Consider the following 20,862-nt stretch of genomic DNA (forward strand, 5'->3'; position numbering starts at 1 on the left):
ATGTTTCATGGCTTTAGGTTTCAGAATTCCCCCTATGTTACGAAGTGATGGATTTCGAAAAATAGTATGGGAACCTTGGTTTAAACAGGAAAACCCGAAATGGGTTCGATGAGGCAGGGAAACGAGGGCCAGAGAAGAAGTTGCAATGGTAATTGCTGGTGGGATTGGAATGGAAATTACTGTAGAATCAACTCATTCGAGAAACTCTTCCCAGAAAACCCGAATGCCATTCAAATGAGAGGTTAACAATGCATCTGATTCAAGGAGTTTTATTGAAGGAAGCCTTTCCGCTGAATTTCTAAGTTCATTCGAATCATCAAATTCCGATTTCGCTTTCATTTTTGTCTGAACGAGAAATCACTTAAACCCAAGCACGCCAAAATTTTACACTTACAACAATACATCAACCATGGACAGAACCTTGGAAGATAAAACATGAAAATCAAAGGAACTTCATTTCATGCCTGGTCACTTTGTCTAGTCATCAAGCCCATAATCCTCTCCAAAGTACTTATCTACTAGAGTATTTGCCATATTTCTCAAGTCTTCATTCTCATGAAACTGAAACCTTTCCATCGCTTCAATCCCATTCTCATTCTCAACCAGCTTTGGCCCCTCACCATTCGGCATCCCTCTCAAAACCTGAACGGAAAATATATATAAAAGCTGACATTTTCACTATGGTTCCAATTAGATGTAAACTGAGTTTCTGATACATTATAGTTCACCACCAAAGGGTCAATGTTTACTCACCAGTTCCATGAATTGTAGTCCTACTCTTGCAGCTTCAGTATCAACAGAGCTAACCAAATCAATGAAACCAGGAAGGCATCCTCTACCAACAAGTGAAACCAAGTGCTCCAGAATTAGAGTTGGCTTTCCATCGCCTTCTGTTGGTGTTATAGGGGAAACACAGAGGTTGCCTAGTACATATGCTACTTCTTTTCGTATATCAAATGGTGCTGTGGAAAGAAGTCGTATCAGCAATGGCACGGCCTCACTTGAGTATATCAACTGCTTGTGTTCTATAGAACCAGCAGCTATATTAGATAGCACCCAAGCAGCTTCCTACATTAAAGATTTAGCTTGGAATAAGTACAGGTGTAAATAAGGTCCACTCATAATATTAAGAAATTTCTATTTACCTTCTTTAGGACCCGGTGTTCACCTCTCAAACATTTCACAAGGACTTCTATGATGTTACCTGAAAAGGTGGTTATGTTATATGCAAACGAACGAGTTTACATAATTATGTTCTCAAAGAACAGTTTTCAATCTAAGAGACACGAGCAATTCACTAGCCTGTGATGTCATTCCCAGGGACAATAATAGCATGGGTTGTCTGTGAATCGCCAGCTATTAGATTACCTAAACTCCTCAGAACCTAGATGAAAACCATTCGTCAGTAAATACAATCACTATCCCAAAAGAAAATTATAAAATACAAAAAACACATAATCCACCCAAATTATATGCAACCTCACATGATTGGACCATTCTAGGAAGTAAGAAGTATTATATAATAATTTACTAACCTAAGCATGGCAAATCCGACAGCTACATGAACTCAGAAAATAGGACACGATATGTAAGAGCACACAGTTTTAGCTCATTCACAGCAGTATCCCGCACTTGTGAAAGATTACGTAAAAATAGATGGTCACTTTGATTTAGAAATTCCATTTTCATAATCTACCACCAGCTAAAAAAAATCTTGCAGCGTCTTAGAGGGAGGTCAGGCACATAATTATTATTATTTTTTTTTTGTTGGATTGTAGGAGAGAATACTGGTACTTCATAATCAAATTTTTGGAGATTGGAAAGAGTAGAGCCATAAAGAAGAAATGGAAGGTGGCTAAAAAAAAATGGGACTAGCAGCAAATCCCAGCAATCAATACTTTCAAAATGTAAACCAATTTTAACTTTTAGACAGTGACGTCTAGACAACTCCACAAGCATTATTCAAACATAAACAAAGTCAAATAAGAGCTGAATAGATAAGTCATATTTATTTCACATTACCGGAATAAGTAATTGTAAACTATTGGATGTCGCCAATCTTTCCACAAGCAGTTGAAGGACATCACTCTTTACTAGCATACTGGTAGCAATATTTGAAAGGGCAGACAGGTACACAACCACCCATGCAGCTTCAGTTGCTAACTCGTCGTCTCTGAATTTAACGAGTTTAATATACATAATTCATCATAGAGATCGCAATCCAGAAGTATAATGTGATAAAAGATGATGCCAGAGCTAAATACAATGTAAGCAAAATGTTTAAACTCTACTTACGCCTTTCTCAGGTGCCGTATAATTGCATCCAGTACTCCTTCAACTCTAATGAGCTCATTTGAAGCCTTTGGATTGGGTCCCTGCATTTTTAATAAACCAATGAGCGGTTGTAACTAAAATTTGGAAGTACCCATTGATGGCAGTACATTATTCAGAACGAACAACAATTGCAGTGAAAATTACCAATAATGAAAAAACGGCTAAGAAGAACGAAAAACAAAAACCAAAAACAATAAAAGTCAAAAAAAACACTTGAAGGTAAAGTCAATCAAGATCATAATAGCTACTCAGGAAAATGGAGCAAAGAGGCCATAGGAACCAAGAATTCATTTCTTGAGAATATGTGTATTAAGCAGGCACCTTGATTAGGTTCGACAGTGCCCAAGCAGCTGTTCTCACAGTTGAACCCTTGTCTGGAAGCATCATTCTTGCCAGAGGTGGTAAGGCACCCTGAGAAAGCAAAACATTTCTCAGCTCTTCGCCTTCACCAGCTACGTTTCCGATCGCCCATGCACATTGCTCAGCAACAGGCGCGGAACTCTTTTCTGCAAAAGAAGTAAAACTATAGATGCAATATCAAAAGCAGCCACCAGATCATAGACATCTCAAACGTCCATCACTCTATGCTTAAATTTTGAAGCGAAACTTCAAAAGTGAGGTGGTACCTTACAATCACTCAAGTGCATTTCATACTTGTAAGGCAATTGAAATAAAAAATGAAAATCTAAGAAGAAAAAGCAGGTGAGCCATTCACCTCCAAGATGAGCAATAAGTAGTGGTAAGGCTGGCAACAAAGCTTTTGTTTCCTCAGGTTTCCCTGCTGCTATGTTTGTAAGGCACCAAGCTGCCTCAAGCAACTGCAACATATCAAGCAAAAGTGAAACTGTCAGAATACATCCTGTCAGTCTTTAAGCAGTTTGCTACTTTCTGCCAAAGATGTCCGGAAGATCTCTGATACTTTAGTCCACAAACTCCATAGTTGTATCTTTTGAGATTTTATAAACCAAAAGAGAATGTTTAACCGGAAATTATAAACCACTGCTAAGTGATATCATAACCTAGCAGAAAGTAATAAAATTCCTTCCTTCCCTTTCATTTGAATTTTTTTCAAACAAAACCTACTGTTTGGGTTGAACTAAGAAAATGGCATACAATGTAGTAAACTCAAATGAAACCATATCATGTGAAAATGTCTCAACCTGTTCATCCGGAGAGCCAAATGAAAGGCATTGCACTAGTAAAGGTACTGCACCAGCTTTAAGAGCAGCATCAACAGGAGGAAATTCTGATCTAGACAGTAAGCGCCTGAGTGCACGCAGGGTGCTCACCCTCTTTTGCCAAGCACCTTTCCCCCTACAAAGTAAACACCAAGGATGGTGTCAAATGGATTTAAGAATAGCTCCATGTTCTCAAATTGGTTGTTTTGTTAATCACTGATTGTCACCCTTTCCGACTTATATCCCCACATAGAAGAAAAGTGAGATTTTATACCATGCCATACTCATTAAAAAAAATAAAAAAATTAAGGATCCACTTACTGATGTGCAACTGCAGACTTCAACTCTTCCACAGCAGCAGAAGTCTGAGCCTCCAAGATCGGCTGCTCTTGGTCAATCATCATTTCACCGTCAAACGGATCAACACTATCACCATTAGTCCCCTCTCTACACAAGCGCTTTGCACGAATCAACGATTCTCTTCTTTCTTTTCCCACTGTGATTGCATTCTGCCGCCTCCGCTGTCCCGCAACATTCCCAACTGAAAATCCCACATAATAACAGTTCAATACAGATAAAGCTCAAAACTTGGTGTGACCTAACAGACTGAAGCTAGTCATACAAGAACCTGACACCCTATTTGAGGACAATAAAGAGTTGGGGAAGTTACTTAAGTGTTTAATTTCTTTAATCTGATTCAGAGGTATCAGAATAATAATTCAACTGCGCTAATTCAAGACTTGGCTCACTTGGAGAGAACTCAAAAATCACAGAACCTATAATTACGTACAGCATAAAGCTAAAGATTTTATCTTTCTGTTCCCCTAATTTTTATCAACAACTAAAGAAAGCAAAGCAGGAATTATTAGAGTAATGGAATAAGTGAGGTACCTGACGATTTGATAGGGTCTCTTCTTTGAGAAGCCGTAGTATCATCGGCCATTGTAGAGAGCGAGTCGAGCTAAAGGTCGAGTCTTTGGAGCAGAGGAGAAGAGAGAAATGGGGAGAGGGTTTTGAATGTGAAGAAAATTGATAGTGGGGTGAAGGAGGTTTTGTGCCGCGCCGTGGTGTGATGTGGGCTGATGTGGAGCTTCTTCTTCTACCTTCAAAAGTCCTTGCATTTTATATTCTTATCATTATTAATCCAAAAAAATAACAATATCTCATTTTATTTTGGCATTTTAGAAAGAAAAAAACAAAATAATTTGAAGAGTCATTGTGGTTGCAGGGAAATTTGCATAAAGCTCCGTGATGTATTACGGAGGTAATTTGAATTTAGATGGTCATCCACCGGCTGGCATCATTAAAATTCTGTCATATAAAAATCGTGTAGAAATTTGTTGATGCTCATTTCGTCCATCTATAGCATTTCTTTTCTTGTATCTTGTAGAAATATTATTTATTTTCTTGATGGATTCGATAAATGCTTGTTGTACAAGGTTACACAACATTTGCAAGTAGCCTATAGGTCGATTCATATTGAGGTAAGGAGCTCAATTGCTCGAATCACATATATGTCAAATTAATTAATTTTATATATAAAAAAAAAATCATGCGGCGAGAATAAAGAAAAAACATCTAATGTGGTAAAATTAGTCGAACTGTTTATTTGTATATACGGTAGCGTTCACATAGTCACATAGTGACTAAATAAATCATGGTCAATCACCGTTGAATATAAATCCAAGGGTGAGAAGTCTTATTTTAAAGTTAAGTTGTTTTGTTTTCCACCCTTAAATTTACATCAAATGACGATTGACCATGATTTCCTTAGTCACTAAGTGACCATGTGAACACCACTATTTATATGTAACCCCTATGTTAAGAGTCTGAGTCTTAACTCTCATCAATTTGTGATCAGCAGGTTTGAGGAGCCTCCAGGTTCATGCGCTTGGGCTGAAAATTAGTCTGGTTTTACTTAGTTATTCTCATAGACCTTGGTTCGAATATTGACCGGATGTGTTTGTTGTTAACTTGCTAACGTAACCATATATATTACCAGGATTGAAAAACAAAACCCTAAAACCTAAAGAGCTTGGTCTCATGGTGCAATCACTCGTCCGACGACACTCTGACACGGTGATTGTCTCTTACGTCACCGAGTGTAGGGTCTATTGCCGGACCGATATCCAACAAATATTCGAGGGACTCAAGGGTGGTTTTGTGTTCAGACTACAATCGGTTTTTGGCCTCTTCCATGTCCTACACGTTTGTATCATTTCTATATCGAAGGTGCTTGGTGGTCAAGGCGCTGGTCGGTTTTCTTTTATACGATGGCGTTTTGCAACGTGGACTGCGGTCGAGGTCGTGCTTGGAGCGGCGCACGATAAATTGGCAGGAAAGTCATGTGGAGGCGCTAGTGCGACGTGCTTGGAGATAACGGGCGAGGCCTGACATGGATGTTTGGACTGTTGTCCTATGTCAATTTAGGAATGTATGTATCCGTACCCTTTTTAGCAATTGATGAAATTAAATTACACTATTGTTGTTAAAAAAAAAAACTGCTAACACAACCAAAATAGCTTGTTATCTCACCCCACTCATAAGAGTAATTTTATTCACACATCCTTAGTTTATACATACACACCCCCTAATTTATTTTTTGCCATTTTTTCCCCTATTTTTCTTTTTCTACCCTTCTCTAGCTTTAGTTTTAAACTCTGTAGCATGTTCCTCATCATTCTTTAATCTCTCTCTCTCTCTCTCTCAATCGCCTTCACCTATTTTCTCTAATTCCTTCTTCTTTTTTATTAATAAAACATCATAACTTGACTTAGTTTATGATATCAGAGATCCCATGCCAATTGTTCATGAAGAAACCATGAGCATGATTTGTGTGAGTGTTATTAAAACATGTTTGTATTTTCTTTAATTAATAGTGGTGGAGAAGATCTAAAGAATTTTCCTTCGGTTTAATTCAGAAGAAAATTATCAATATACAAAAATCTAAAATGTCGATAGAAGCTAAATGTGTTTTGCTGAGTTATAATTTATACATATATATGGATAAGAGCAAATGAGATGAGATTTTGATGAATCAATTTGCTGGTGTTGGTGGCTGAAGAGGAAGAAGAAAGCTTTTTTTTGTTATGTTTCATTGTTCATTTGAAAGAAGAAAGGGTATAAAAGAAATTTAAAATTTTATGAAAATATAGGATGTGTATTAAACAAATTGGAGTCTGAATAAAATTTCTCCACTCATAATCACAAAAAAAGAAAAGAAGAAAAGAAAAAAAATGATAACGTAAAAAGAAGTTTCAGCTTTAGAGCTGTTCTCTTCTGAGTCTCACGGTGACAGAGCTCTCCCAGACTCTTGCGTTAATCAACCAAACGAAACCAGTTTCCTTTGTCAACGCCTCCCAACTCCGTCGCATCTCTCAACTCTCTCTCTCCCAGCTCAGATTTGCCGCTTCTTCTCCTCCCCATCTCATCCCAATCCCCCAGATCGATCTCCACGATACCCCACAATTCTATGGCACCCTACAAAGCTGTGACTTTAACCCACATCCGCTACCAAAAAGGCGACCCCTTAGGCCACTTCCTGGCCTGGATATCCCTCATCCCAGTCTTCATCTCCTTCGGCGGCTTCGTTTCCCACTTCATCTTCCGCCGCGAGCTTCAAGGCATGTTCTTCGCAATCGGCCTCATCATCTCCCAGCTCATCAACGAAGTGATCAAAGACTTCTTCCAGCAAGCTCGCCCCGCCACGTGTGCCCTCCTCGAAATGTGCGACTCCCATGGCTGGCCCTCAAGTCATTCTCAGTACATGTTCTTCTTCGCTGTTTACTTCACTCTTTTGACCTACAGAGGAATCGCGCTGTCGGATACCCGGAACAAGCTGGCTGTGATTTTCTTGCCGTGGTGCTTGGCTTTGCTGACTATGTATTCCAGGGTCTATTTGGGGTATCATACTGTGGCTCAGGTGTTTGCTGGGTCGGGTTTGGGGATTGTTCTTGGGGGTTTGTGGTTTTGGGTTGTGAATTCTCTGTTGATTTGTTTCTTTCCGGCGATTGAGGAGAGTGCGTTTGGGAGGTATTTTTATGTTAAGGATACTTCTCATATACCCAATGTGTTGAAGTTTGAGTATGACAATGCGAGGAAAGCGCGGAGCGAGATGGCTGCCAAATCTGAGTGATTGATGAAGGGCTTAACTTGGTATGTGGGATTTATGCATTGGCATTGTTTTGCATTTTTCTTGAATTTGAGCTATATTGAATTATTTGTTATGATTGGATTATGTTGCCTTGGGAATTGTTTTGGTGACCTGTGTTTGTTGATTTGGATAGATTAGAGAATGAATTCTGAGAGACTCTAAAGGGAACATGGGTTCTAGAATTGGATTTGTGTATGAACATAGCTCGGCTTCTCGGACCGTGTTGGTTGAAGGGGATGCTGTAAATTGTTTGAGTGAAAAATTGGTTTCTTCTAGTATTTGATCAAATTGAAGTGAGTTTTGAGAGATGGTTGTTAGAGTGACTTGAGGAAGTTTGGATATAGAACTACTTGGAAATTTATTAGATGCATCATATCCTCGTCTTTTTTTTTGTGGTTCTAAAGATCTTAGAGGAACTTTACTTGCTGTTTTTTATATGTTGCAATGCGTTATGTATGTTTACTTGATCACTTTCTGTAGAATTGATGACACCACATTATGGTCTATTGCATGTAGAACTTAGGCATTCATTAGATAAGCTTCACAGAACATGTTTTTTTGATATCTGAACTATGTTACTACAATATATATTCTTGCACTCTCTTAATGGGTATTAACAAGCAAAGCTGATATGATAAGTATGCTTGTTCATAATAATCGGGAAGTGAAAGAACATTTCAGTTGATCTCAAACAGCGAATTACCAGGAATTGAATTAAAAAGAGGCAGTTATGATACTCGGGAGAAATCTTAGGGGAATGAAGGAAGAGAAATAAAAGAGAGATGTGATCCATTTTCTTGCAATTCAGATAAACTCTTTTGGATTAGTCTAAGGTAAAACTAACATATGCTAGGGTAAGGAGTAAAGAAAATACTCAAAATGAATAATATGAATACATATGAAAATTGGATGAATTTCAATATCTCGGGTAAATGTCATGTGATTGAACTTCTGCATCTTCCGTCTTGCAAATTTCTTGCAACATAACAGAGTTGTTATCTATCGTTAGGGCAAGGTGTTATAGCATCATTAAGTGACATTGATTGGGGGAAAAGAAATTAGGATGAAGACATGAACTCAGGCCTCCTCTGTGATGCTTATAGACTTTTTCTCAGCATCTAAACTCTCCTTTTCCTCGATGAATGATCGTTTTTAAGGCTTATTCAGAGCTTGGATTGGTACCGGTAGTTGACTTAGTATTGTTTCTTTCTCCTGGTCCTGAGGGGGATGAGGGAAGAGTGTGTCATTTATCAATTGCTTTCACAGTCTCTGCCTGGAGTTGGAACTTCTAGAAATGTTAGTTTCATTATTTCTTCATGGAAGATGGCTCACTTTTTCATCCAATCACAGTTATAATTGTGCTTCATCAATAAATGATAATCAAGATCAGAATGGCATATCACTACAAATATTATTATTCGTTTTCTATTCGCTTACAGTATCATAAGTTTTCCCTCTTCTTTTTCCAGGTAAGTAGCTGAAGAATTCCATCCCACTGTCGGATGCTTATTTGCATGGATGAGATTATTAAACTCTATCGTTTTGTTTCCATCTCTATAAAGAAAACCAGTGTACCAGAAGACAGAAGTGAGTTGGAAGTCAATTAGATTTAGAAGCTCTCATGTCTTAGGAAAGAGAGCATTTTAGGGTGCTGGAGTCGATTGTTATTACATATATTTACCTATATATGTGGTTACAGATTCAGATCTTTTATCCATGTATGTGGGGAACTCTGTTTTAGATGTTTGCTATATGACTTGGAAGACTTTTAACATTATTCCCAGCTTCCCACACATTAAATAGTACAATTTGCATGCCTAGTCTTTCACAGAACAGGTAGATATCGAAAGTATAGATTAGCTTGAGTGACATTTGATGAAAGGGTTGGAAAAAGAAAAAGATCAATTACTCAGCAGAATGGTTCTAGCTTCCCCAAATTAACAGGAACTGGACAAACCAGAAACGAATGAATAACAAAAAATGAAAATACGTGCATTATTTTTCATCCATTTCACCCATATATTAATGGAATAATGATCATAAATGGAAAAATGATCATGATCATTCCTTAGATTCTTTTCTAAAGTTATAGTGTTTTCCCCATTTTCGAAACAATTAGGGAATTTGTTGGAGTAAACAACCAAATTTTTCCATAAAATAGAGAAAATTCAAGATTTGGGGATGTTGTTGGAGTTGCTAGTAGAAACGAGGATGAAAATGAAAGGAAATAATTCACTAATCAAGACCCAAGTTACATGTGCTCATAATCCACTAATCAAGTCTAAAATTGAGTATGAGGTTTCTTGCGTTTACTAACTTATGCAGGTAGGCCTCATCTAGCCTGGCCATACACTAAATTTTAGGGCTTATGGTAGGGTCGGGTAGGGCTTTGACTTGGTCAACAATATTTAGGGCCGGTTAGGGTCGGGCCGGGGCTCAAATATGCAAACTCTTACCTGCCCTTAAAGCCCATTTCACTAGAGCTAATAGGGCCGAGTAGGGCCGGCCTTTTGAATAAGGCTAAATAGGACTGAAAAGGCCGAATATGACATTATTTTATTGAACAAAATAAATTCATGAGTTTTAATTTTTCTTCCTCAAATATTACCTCAAGGGATATATGTGATACAAGACCTTATTTTTAGTCATATTTAATATACATATATACTATATTTAACTTAAGACATCTAGAATTATTAATTTAAGTAGTTATATTCATATATTTCATTAACTATCTCTCTAAATCACAAAAAATTAATCGTTATTTAACAAAGAAAAATACAAAATTAAAGAAATAAATCTTATAAGATTAGTTGTATTATATAAAAAATAAGAAACATATTAAAAACAATAGAAAATAAGTAATTATTAGGGTTTAAAGGACGGGCTTTTAGGGCCGGGATAGGGCCTGGCCGGGTCGGGTTTGGCCCTAAAAGGCTAAATAGGGTAGGGCCGGGTTTCATTTGCTTGACCTTTTGCCCTACCCTAATTGAAAAGGGTTAGGGCCGGCCCATCCTAACTGAGGGCCGGGTAGGGCTTCGGCCCTATAGGGTAGGGCGGGTTTTTGAGCGAGTTAGGGCCAAAAGACCAAATGATGAGGCCTTTTTGCAGGTATGTGAATGATTTTATATGAGATTTATGCACCAGAATGGGTCTGGGTCCAACCTCATTTCATGAATTAATTCTTCAATAACCCTTAACATGATAACCAAACCAATGGAAAGCACATGAGTTTAGACATAACAATTCCTTTCATTCTTCAATCTAGTTGTTTCTAATTCATGATATACTGTATTTCATTTCACTCGTCTCTGATTAATTTTTTTTTTCCATTTCAAGTGAGTAACGTGCTCTTACGATCCTTTTAGCAAAACTCGTAACATTAGCACAATAATCAAATAATTTACCAAAATTGTAATTGGTCACATAAGAACAATAACTACTAATCACTCAAACTTCCATCTAATTAGGGCTTCCAATCAAGTAACTAGTGATTCTGGCAGCAAAGATAAAATCCAATCAGAGATTCACTTACCCAGTTAGAGTGTAAATCACTGCTGGCTTAAATTCAAACCCCCCACACTAGATCCCACTCTCCCTCTCTCTCTCATTTGAACAGACTTGGCCACTGAAACAGAACCAGAAAGCCAATGGAGGATTCAAACCCAAATTAATATTCCCAACTACACAAGACCCCCTAGAAGCAAGAACCACGTGTAGCCATTCACCTAACCAAAAAAACAACTCACATTTCCAGAGCCTCCATTCTCTTCTCTCTCTCTCTCTCTCAGTTCCTCCTCACTCACTGAGTTCACAATGTGGCCGGCTCTCTTCGCCGCGGCGGTGGCTGCCTCCACCGGGCTCCTCGCCAAGAACCACCTCTCCAAGCGCGCCTCCGTGATCACCGACTCCGATCCGCAAAACGACGCCGTCGTGGAGAACGCGACGCCGCGGAGCCCCGTCGGTTCGGTTTCTCGGCCTCCGTGGGACAGCGACTGCGAGGATCAGGTGAAGGAGGGGATCTTTAGGTTTTCGAGCGACTGCGGGAGTGGGGAGAAGAAGAAGAAGACGAAGCTTCGGTTGAAGAAGAAGAAGAATGTGGCGGAGGAGCAGCAGCAGAAGAAGAAGAGTGGGAGGAGAGTTGGCGTTTGCTTGAAGAGGAGGAAGACTGTTCCTTCCAAATGTGGATCGTCTTCGAATCCCAAAGGTTGATCCCTAAATTGTGCTTTTCTTTAATTTGTGAAATTTATGAAGAATTATGCTCAATGTGTTTCTTTTATGGAATTTATTGGTTTTCGATTCGATATTACTTTTGTGTTTGATCATTTCTGGTTGAAATTTTTTGATTATATAGTGTCATCAACTTTGTGGAACTTGGATCTGATTTGTTGAATTTTAAACAAGTAGGGTCTGATTACTAATTTGATGAAAAGGTTTCTTTTGGAAAAGAGGTTTTGTTGTTTGTCTTGGATCTTGAAGAGAAAAATACTTTGATTCATATGTCATGAGTGATGAGTCCATAAGAATCTTGAATAGAAAATTATCATTTTTGGTGAAGATGATTTCTGGGGCCAAGCTTATTACAAAGGATTTGATTTTTCATTTGACTTGAGAATCTCCTTTTGCTGAAGGATTTAGTGGACCCTGATGGTTTTCTTTGCTATAAAAGTATATTTAAACATATCCAGTTCTTCAGTCTCCATCATTTTTAATATTGTAATCTTCCAAAAATATTTTGGGTTGAAGAGGAAAAGCCAACATTATTGGAGATGTTCTAGTTTAATTATACTGGTAATCTGTTACATATTACTGCTGTCTTGAGACGATTGCATTGCAAATTATCAGAGGGTTGAGATATCAAGTAGGCCGATGAGTTTTGTACAGACCTATTCTTATTGAGATCCTTCAAGATCACTCTTGAAATTCTAATTACAATCTACGAAAGCATTTAATCTCCGTTGTTGTGCAGTTATTATCAGATACATGATGGATTAGCTCAGAACTTTTGGTATGGCAAATTGGCAATTCATAAAAATGCTGATGTTTACTTTTGGTTGTACGCTTCAGATACTACCTCATTGTTTAACTGGGGACTTAATATTGGGATCATGTACATGATGACTGCTGGAAAAGCTGAAATCAATAAGCTGAACACAACCATGGATGAGACTGCAAAAGTTGTGCAGGAGTTAAAATCTGAGCTAAATAAAAGAAAAGCATCACAGAGTCAGCAAGTTTCTTGTTCTGAAAGTGAAGCCAATACACAATATCAGAGCCCTAGTTGCAAGCGTTCCCAGACAGAACTCACGAAGTCAAGTGCAGAATACGGTGAACCTAATTATATGAGAGCTTCCAGCTTCCAAATATCTGATGTCGAATGTCCAAGTAGTGTTCTTACAGAGGACCCAGAGCCAGAGGTCATGGACATGGATCAATTGGAAGCAGAACTTGAGTCTGAATTGCAAAAACTTCCATGGTGCTCTACAGAAGCTCCTCAGCAAGAGGGGTTCAGAAATCTGGAAAAGGTCAGTCTTTAATGTCAAATACATCCTATTTGAAAATGTTGAATGTTCCTTTATGCTGTTGCTATCAACTACATCTAACAATTAGCTTATGCTATTTATAAAATAGTGGACATAAATTCAGTGTTTTTGGATCATGCATGTTCAGCAGTCATTGAAACTGATCAGCACTAGAGTAGTAGGGTTTTAATTACACCTTTGATGTACCAGAGAGTGACAACCATATGTTGTAAATCTAGAAACCTTCTGCTAATGCCTGATGTGTATCTTAGCATTGCGCTTTTGCTATTTTTCTTCAACTCAAAAAAGAAACTATAACTGTGAAAATCAAATTGTGCATTACACATTTTTCCTTTCTGACAAAATTGCTCGTTCCCATTTTAGGGTTTTGTCTCTGATGATTCAGCTCAAAAGTTTCATGGACAAGCAGCAAAGGGTATTGTTATTGAGCAATTTCAAGGAGTATTACCAGCTGAGCTAGACCAGAAATTATGCCATGTGCTCATTGAACAGCAGGAAAGCCAAATTGTGGAGCTGGAATCCGGACTGCAGTCTGCCCAATCGAAACTCCAAGAAAAAGAAACTGAACTTCAAGCATTGAAGGACTGTGTTAAACGCCTGACTCAGTTAAATCTTTCTACTGTCTCAGGCAGGACTTCATCTCAACCTTGCTTATTTTCCTTGCATAAATTTTGATACTCTATTTGGTCCCCAGACTAACACAAACCTTTGTTTCCCAGATGATGAGAATGAGGCTCACAATGAACAAGAGCAGACCACTCATTGGAATTACAACATGGAGGGATCTGAGTCACTAAAATCAGTTGTTGGGATGAAAAGACCTATGGATTATGAAGCCTGATGATACAGCCCAAGGGGTATGGTAGTCATTTACCAATTTCCTAGAATATTATAGATATATAGGATGTTAGCCTGGCCATTATAATGTCATGGGTTAGCTATAGATTCAAATCATAGCTACCCTACATTACCTGTGTACAAAACATGTGCAAATTTCCCATGTAAACAGAATCAGCGGTTTGCCTTTCTTGCAATCTGCCCATGTAATGTTAAACTCTTCCGGTCCCTATTCTAATGCTTGGTGTCCAGAGCTCAACACTCCTTACCAAGTTGAACCCCAACTCCCACATTGACTTGCCTGCCTTGCCCTGCTTCTTTTCTTAGTGCCTCTGAAACCCTAGTTGACCTTCTGTTTTCTTGCTTGGTCCAAAGGGGTATTATTCAGTAGCATATCAAATTACTATCATGGCACTGAGCAGAGTGTAGGTTGGTGTGAAATGGGTGGAGCCAACATTGGAAAAAATGGGAGTGAGATGGGTGTCTAGGGTATTCTTATGAGATGGGTAGAGCCACTAAAATGAGAAACTTCTTCTAGTGGGGTGGGTGGATGGGTCGCTGGCTTTGCAGAGAGACACATTGATAGGAATGTGGAGCCATTTTAGTTGCGTGCTGGAGATTTTGGCTTTCCTTTTCCAACCTCAAGTCCTCAACGATGATATACGGCTAGGGTCTCTGTTACTAAAAGAATTATGGGAATACTATGGTTTTACCTACGTAATGATTAGTGCTTTTATTTTTGACTGATGATGATTAGTACCTTGAAGATGGGATTTAAGTAATGGAACTTGGCCTAATGACATCTTTTCCCTTTTGTTTAAGATGGTGTTTGGTTGATGGAACTTCAAGATTGGAGGTTAACTGTTACTTTTATTCTAAGTACAAATTTCTACAACGACGTAAGAACCAAATTGAAGTATTGAACTGCTTGGACATTTGGTTATGCCGGAAAGGCTACGAGTGATTGTCAAGAGTTGATGTATGTAAATATGTGTGTATCTACTGTTAGAAATTGGTTACCGCGAACATACGATAGTCCAAAAACACTGATTGGGACAATCCAACCTCTTAACCAAATAGGATCCAAATTCTGAGAAGGTTTGGGTGTTGGAAATGTTTTATTGGTACAACCGCACATAATTTCATTAAATCCATTTCAATTATCCATACCATATTTGCTCATTTTACCTAAAGTCCTTCATGTTTTCCTCTCTAAAACCTACACACATGATCAAGGCATAGACTAATTGCATTAGTAATGAGTATATTCTTGAAAAGAAAGCATGCATCAATCACCATCCAGCCCAAACTGATGAAGATCAGACAGTTAAGATTGCATCAATAAACAAATGCAGGTGATTGCAGTTACACAGGGTTATATTTTATTGCTTACGGTACAAAATAGAGTCCCAAAAGTTTAATGCAAAAATATAAAAACTGCCTCGAGTCCAAAACAGAAACAGAACCCTACACCTCGAAATATAGCCAAAATCTTTACACTCCGATTCACCATCCGTGCAACCATTACAGGATAAAATAATTTTCACACCCAAAAAGAAAAGAAAAGTAGAAGAAACCAAAACTGAAGCCAAAACAGAGCAAAGAGAGCTTCAGAGTCACCCATTTCAGATTTTCAGAGAGCTTCCTTCAATCTTGAGCTTTGTAGAAAGAGAGAGGGAGGCTTTGGTGGGTGGACAATGAAGCTACCCGCGAAGTCCATATCGAGTCCGGGTCGGAGCGACAAGTTCCCTCCGCCGTTGATGAGGTTTCTGCGGAGCAATGTCGGGAGCAAAAGCCGAGCTCGGATACGTTCGAGTCCGATGTTTGTGAGGAAGAAGAACACGACCGCTGTCGAAACACAAGAACCTTCGTCGCCAAAAGTGACCTGCATGGGCCAGGTCCGTGTCCGGCGGGCGTCCTCCTCCGCGGCTTCTTCGCGGTCCGGAAGGGTGACACGGGCCGGAGCTCCGACCCGGAAACGGTTCGGGTGGATCCAAAACGCCATGTTCTGCAGCGACTTTCCGGGGAAAATCAAGCCCAAGAGTTCTTGCGGAGACCTCTGGCGGAAATGGGTTCCGTTTTTCCAAGCTGGGTTTTGCTCTAAAGCTCAGATTGAAGAAGAACCAGTGAAAATCGAGACCCGATTTGGGGAAGAAGCCCAAAGGTCTTGTTCAGATGAAGAAGAACAAGAAGAACAAGAATTTGAAAGAAAAGCCAAGGCTTTTGCTTTTGCTGCTTCTTCATCTTCGCCGCCGAAGAACGCTTTGCTATTGACTCGATGCAGATCTGCGCCGTACAGGTCGTCTTCTTTAGCTTGTAGATTTTGGGGCTCACCAAACAGAGCTGAAGAAGAAACAGGGGAAGAAGAAAAAGAAGAAGAACAGAGCAAAACAGGGGAAGAAGAACAAGAACAGAGCATAGAAAATGGGAGCGAAAATGAGAGACCCACATCGGAAAGAGAGTCCATTTCGGATCAAGAATCGAGAACTGAGAAGCAAAATGAGGAAAAGATTGAATTTTTCAAGGGATTGGAAAACTCAATCAGAGAGAGAATGGCCAAGTCTGCAAGCATTGAGGATTTGAAAGAAGGGGAGTTTGGATCAGAGTCTGCTCGGCCTTTGATTCTCACAAGGTGTAAATCAGAACCAGCAAGAACAGCAGCAGAGAAGCTCGACCCAGATTCCTTGATTCATTCCCACCAAGTGTTTGTGATTAATTAGTATTCAATTGGGTCCTCTGTTTTCAATTTCGTTTTTTTATTTTATTTTAGTGTTAGAATCTGACTGAACAGTGAATATAGTTTTCAAATTTCTGGGGCAGTGCGAGAGAATCTCCATTGCCTCCGAGCTCTATGAGTTTGGTTATAGAAAAAATGTACAGTGGAAGCTGAAGAAACTAAAGTGAGAGAGAAGCCTGAAACAAATTCATTATTTTCTATCTGTGCGTTTGTTTCAGCTACGAGTCATCACCATCATCAACAACCTCATGTGCAGCTTTTTATTAATTTTGCAGACTCTAGTGCCACTTCATTATAGAAATAGTTTCTCTGTGTCTTGGAGTTATCAAGTAACACTTTCCATGGATCCTTTTGGGTGTTTCTGGGTTTTGGTCATATGGGACTTGGATTAGTATAATGCACCATTGGATACTCTCCAAACTTTTCATTTGATGAAGGGTTGAAGCTAATATGATATTAGGGTTTCAGGAGGAGACCCATTTCTTGATATTTCTTCGTGTAATTATTATTTTTTTTATACGAATTTCTTCGTGTAATGTTGATGTCACTGTTGGATTCTGTATCATAGATTTGGCTAATTTGGTTCCAAGAGGAATTCAAATGAAATGTGACACTTTCTTTTTTCATCTATTTTTGTAGGGTGGACTTCAAATAGAGGGCTTCGGCTCGTACTTTTTAAGATTGACACTTCAACCTCCCATACTTAATAGACCTCAAATTTATTTTACAATTAAACCATATGAGTGGATTGAGCGCACGCAAGGTGCGAAAAGGGACATCTGAGCGCACAGTGGGGTGCGGAGAGGGTTGCCTGAGCGCGGCCGGGGATGCACAGAGGAACGACGGAGCACACCCTCGGGTGCCATCTACACCTTAATATATACATAATGCCTTTCATCTAATAAAATAATAATAAAAACAATGAGTTTTTTCGATAGAAATAAAAAACAAACCATTCCTCAAACTAATTGCAATTTGATCAAAAAGAAAATCTCAAAAATAATCGAATAACAACAAGCTCTACATGGCTCTATGCTAGGGTTTAGGGTGCAACACTAGTTCACCTTTACCACGGAAATTCTTGTGTGGAATTGCCGAGGATTGAAATGATGCAGCAGTGCAATCATTGTAGCGTGTGATTCAACAAAAAGTCAAATGATCGTCTTTCTGAGTGAGACAAAGATCCACGATTGGGATTACATGAATATCCTTCGCTTACATCTAGGGTTTCCAAACTGTGAGACGGTTTGAAGCGCCGGGCAATATGGTGGTGTAGCTTTGTTGTAGATATCAGGGTAATTGAAAAAAAGATTTCACCAAAAACACCAAAGGAGTGCTTGGTTTTCTAATAATAAAGACGCCATCCTAAAAAATAGTATTGAATTAGTGCTTATATCTGTCAATCTAGTTTATTACCCTTGAAATTTTCTAGAACCGCACGTAATTAGACTCATCAAAATAGTAATCGACCATGTCTATTTCTATTTTCTCTTGTGATTTTTTTATAGGTACTACACAATCCATGCCTAATTTTTCTGAAATTAAATAATAGAAATGATAGAACTCTGCCTTATAAATTGTAGAAGTTAATTCGAATAAGATTGCAAAATCTGTTGGAGCTTCCATCCGACTACCAGTAACAAGATCTCCACCTCAAAATTTCTCAAAGATGGCGAAATCTGTTGGCTATAACACAATTGTTCTTGTGGTTGCTTCCCTGCTAATTGCTTCTTTGGGTGAGTGAAACCAACATTTATCAAAATTATCCCCACACCCCCGCCCCCCCCCCCCCCCCCCCCCCCCCCAACCCCCAACCCCCCCACACCCTAACGTCATTGCTGGGTCTTGGGAGCTGTAGCTTATAACACATTAACGGATACTTCACCAAGTACATGCATAACTGCATAAGCCCGCAAGAATTATTTTTGTTTTTTCGTCTTTTTCTTTGATCAAGAGAAACTTCATTAATAGACGAAGATTACAACAAGCTTGCAACCAAGATAATCCGATAACATGCCACACCTTTTCCCAATAGATTCATAGATTTGACGGACTGCAGCACCATAGAATTGGAATTATTCCAGTATTTCTGGTCATTAGTTCATTCTTTCTTTCGATTAAGGTAAAATTAGTTCATTGCTTTCTATGTTTCAGCAATACCGATGGTTGAAGCCACCGATACAAGTCATATGAGGTATTGTAAGACGGCAAGCACATCGTTTAAAGGGATATGCCATACTCACGCAGAATGCGATAAAACTTGCAGAGACGTGGAGAAGAAGAAGCAAGGTGGTCTTTGCCGTTCTGATGGGGCACAGAAGAAGTGCTTTTGCTATGGCTGTTAAAATTTTGGGCTGAATCTTCAAATGTATTAATTATCTAATGAAAATTTGTGGGTTACTATCGCAGAGGAGCTCCTATAGATTGAAGTAATTGAACTACAAGAGCTAAAACTTGGGAAAAGTTTGTGTCATCCGAGTTCTTTTGTAATATATATTGCATATTTTTTTGGAGAATAAATTGAAAATTTATTGTCAGATTACATCACATAATTACATTATCAAATTAGATGACGGGTACAAGTCTTCCAAATTATTTGCATTAGTTTTCTGCAGTTTAAGACTATTAGCCATGTACCCGTACAAATGCACGGGATTTTAGAAAATAGAAGAAATTTCACTTGAACTGTTCCTTCAAAAATAGGATGAATCTGCTAATCTTATTTTTTTTGTTGTAGATAATGGGATGAAACTACCACGATCTTTTTTTTCTCATTTGAATTTCAGTGGTGTTTTACGGCTAAGCTCATAATATATATATTTTTTTTGTTTTTAAAAAAGTTTATGCTATGTTCTACTCACAATCATTTAAAAACAACTCAATAAAATAACAAGAATTTATATTCTGTAATGTGCTCTTTTGATCATATAACCCATTTATTTTGTATGTATGTATTTAATTAACAATATTTTAAGAGTCTATATATTTACACTCAAGCTCTATATATAACAACTTGTTCTACGATATTCTGTATATTTCTAGATATTCTTTATGTGTGCCTTAGCTTTATGCTAATAAGATATGTAGTTTGACTAGATCTATGTATTCCTTATCCTTACCATATTGGTATTGTGCAATTCCCTATATAAAGAGTTCCTATCAATGAATAAGATGATGATTCTCTTGCTATCTCCTTGTCTCTACACTTTATCCTTCATCACGTTATCATGCACTTTGTTCTAACCCTAGAGCCAATAGCCTACCATTTGTTTTCCAAACCCTAAAAAACAATTCTTTCTCAAACCAAAAATTCTCGGCCCCGACGCTGTCGCTGCTCCCGACCGGGGCTTCCCGGCCGTTAGCTCCGCCTTCTTTTCTGGTTTCGCCGATCAAGCTTTAGATCAAGAAATCCGAGTTTTTCGAAGAAATTTTACTGTATGTTTTAAACCCTAAACTCTTCAAAGTTCAATAAACTCGGGGGAGATAAAGTGTTTTCTCCCTTCTCCATCTCCATTCTATGTTTGAGATTTTGTGCGTGTAGGTACCAAAAATCCCAGAATTTTATTCGCGGGTCAAGAGTGTGTTTGATCACTCTTGCTTCCTTGTCCGGGTTGTGTATGATCAACCCCGACCTTTTTCTGGTTTGTGTTTGATCAATCCGAGGCCTTTTTCCAAATTGTGTTTGATCAATTCGCGGCTTTTCCGGATTGTATATGATCAATCCGAATGACAAACCATTAAAAGCATTGTTTGTGACCTCTATCGAGTCTCATAACAGTTTGGTTTTGTATGCAAGAGCAATGCAACATTCTGTGTCACGCCCCAATTTTATTTGAAAGATAAATTTCAAAAATTTTTTGGCATGATATATCCTAAAATATTAATATCCCAAAACCTGTTTCAATAAAAATCAAGGAAAATAAACTCAATGCGTAATGTAAATTTACACACAACTCCAAATTGAGTTAAATATTACATTTTCTTGTTTACATAACTTGAGAACAAGAAAGGAAACGCTCACATGAGTTTAATAATTCCTATCCCCGTGTATATAAAAGAATATACAAAGACACACCAAAA

The 20,862-nt window shown here is 38.4% G+C and overlaps 3 protein-coding genes across 3 annotated transcripts; 2 read left to right on the forward strand and 1 right to left on the reverse strand.

The window, feature by feature from the left end:
- Positions 1-342: 342 nt before the first annotated feature.
- On the reverse strand, positions 343-4,653 carry LOC101303537 (importin subunit alpha-2-like). Its single transcript, XM_004304358.1, has 11 exons — positions 4,404-4,653; positions 3,834-4,053; positions 3,495-3,648; positions 3,050-3,152; positions 2,656-2,840; positions 2,296-2,375; positions 2,023-2,173; positions 1,303-1,384; positions 1,146-1,204; positions 754-1,068; positions 343-642 (listed from the first exon to the last, which is right to left on the reverse strand). Exons 1-11 carry the CDS (start codon positions 4,453-4,455, stop codon positions 478-480), a joined length of 1,566 nt encoding a protein of 521 aa, XP_004304406.1. The 5' UTR covers positions 4,456-4,653; the 3' UTR covers positions 343-477.
- Positions 4,654-6,753: 2,100 nt separating this feature from the next.
- On the forward strand, positions 6,754-9,540 carry LOC101303828 (dolichyldiphosphatase 1-like). The gene is made up of 2 exons (XM_004304359.1): positions 6,754-7,667; positions 9,135-9,540. The coding sequence occupies exon 1, from the start codon at positions 6,985-6,987 to the stop codon at positions 7,645-7,647; it is 663 nt and encodes a 220-aa protein (XP_004304407.1). The 5' UTR covers positions 6,754-6,984; the 3' UTR covers positions 7,648-7,667; positions 9,135-9,540.
- Positions 9,541-11,481: 1,941 nt separating this feature from the next.
- On the forward strand, positions 11,482-14,049 carry LOC101307916. The gene is made up of 4 exons (XM_004306189.1): positions 11,482-11,872; positions 12,733-13,190; positions 13,572-13,836; positions 13,928-14,049. Exons 1-4 carry the CDS (start codon positions 11,482-11,484, stop codon positions 14,047-14,049), a joined length of 1,236 nt encoding a protein of 411 aa, XP_004306237.1.
- Positions 14,050-20,862: the final 6,813 nt, after the last annotated feature.

This window comes from Fragaria vesca, linkage group LG6, assembly GCF_000184155.1.
Source record: "Fragaria vesca subsp. vesca linkage group LG6, FraVesHawaii_1.0, whole genome shotgun sequence".
NCBI classification, from domain to species: domain Eukaryota; kingdom Viridiplantae; phylum Streptophyta; class Magnoliopsida; order Rosales; family Rosaceae; genus Fragaria; species Fragaria vesca.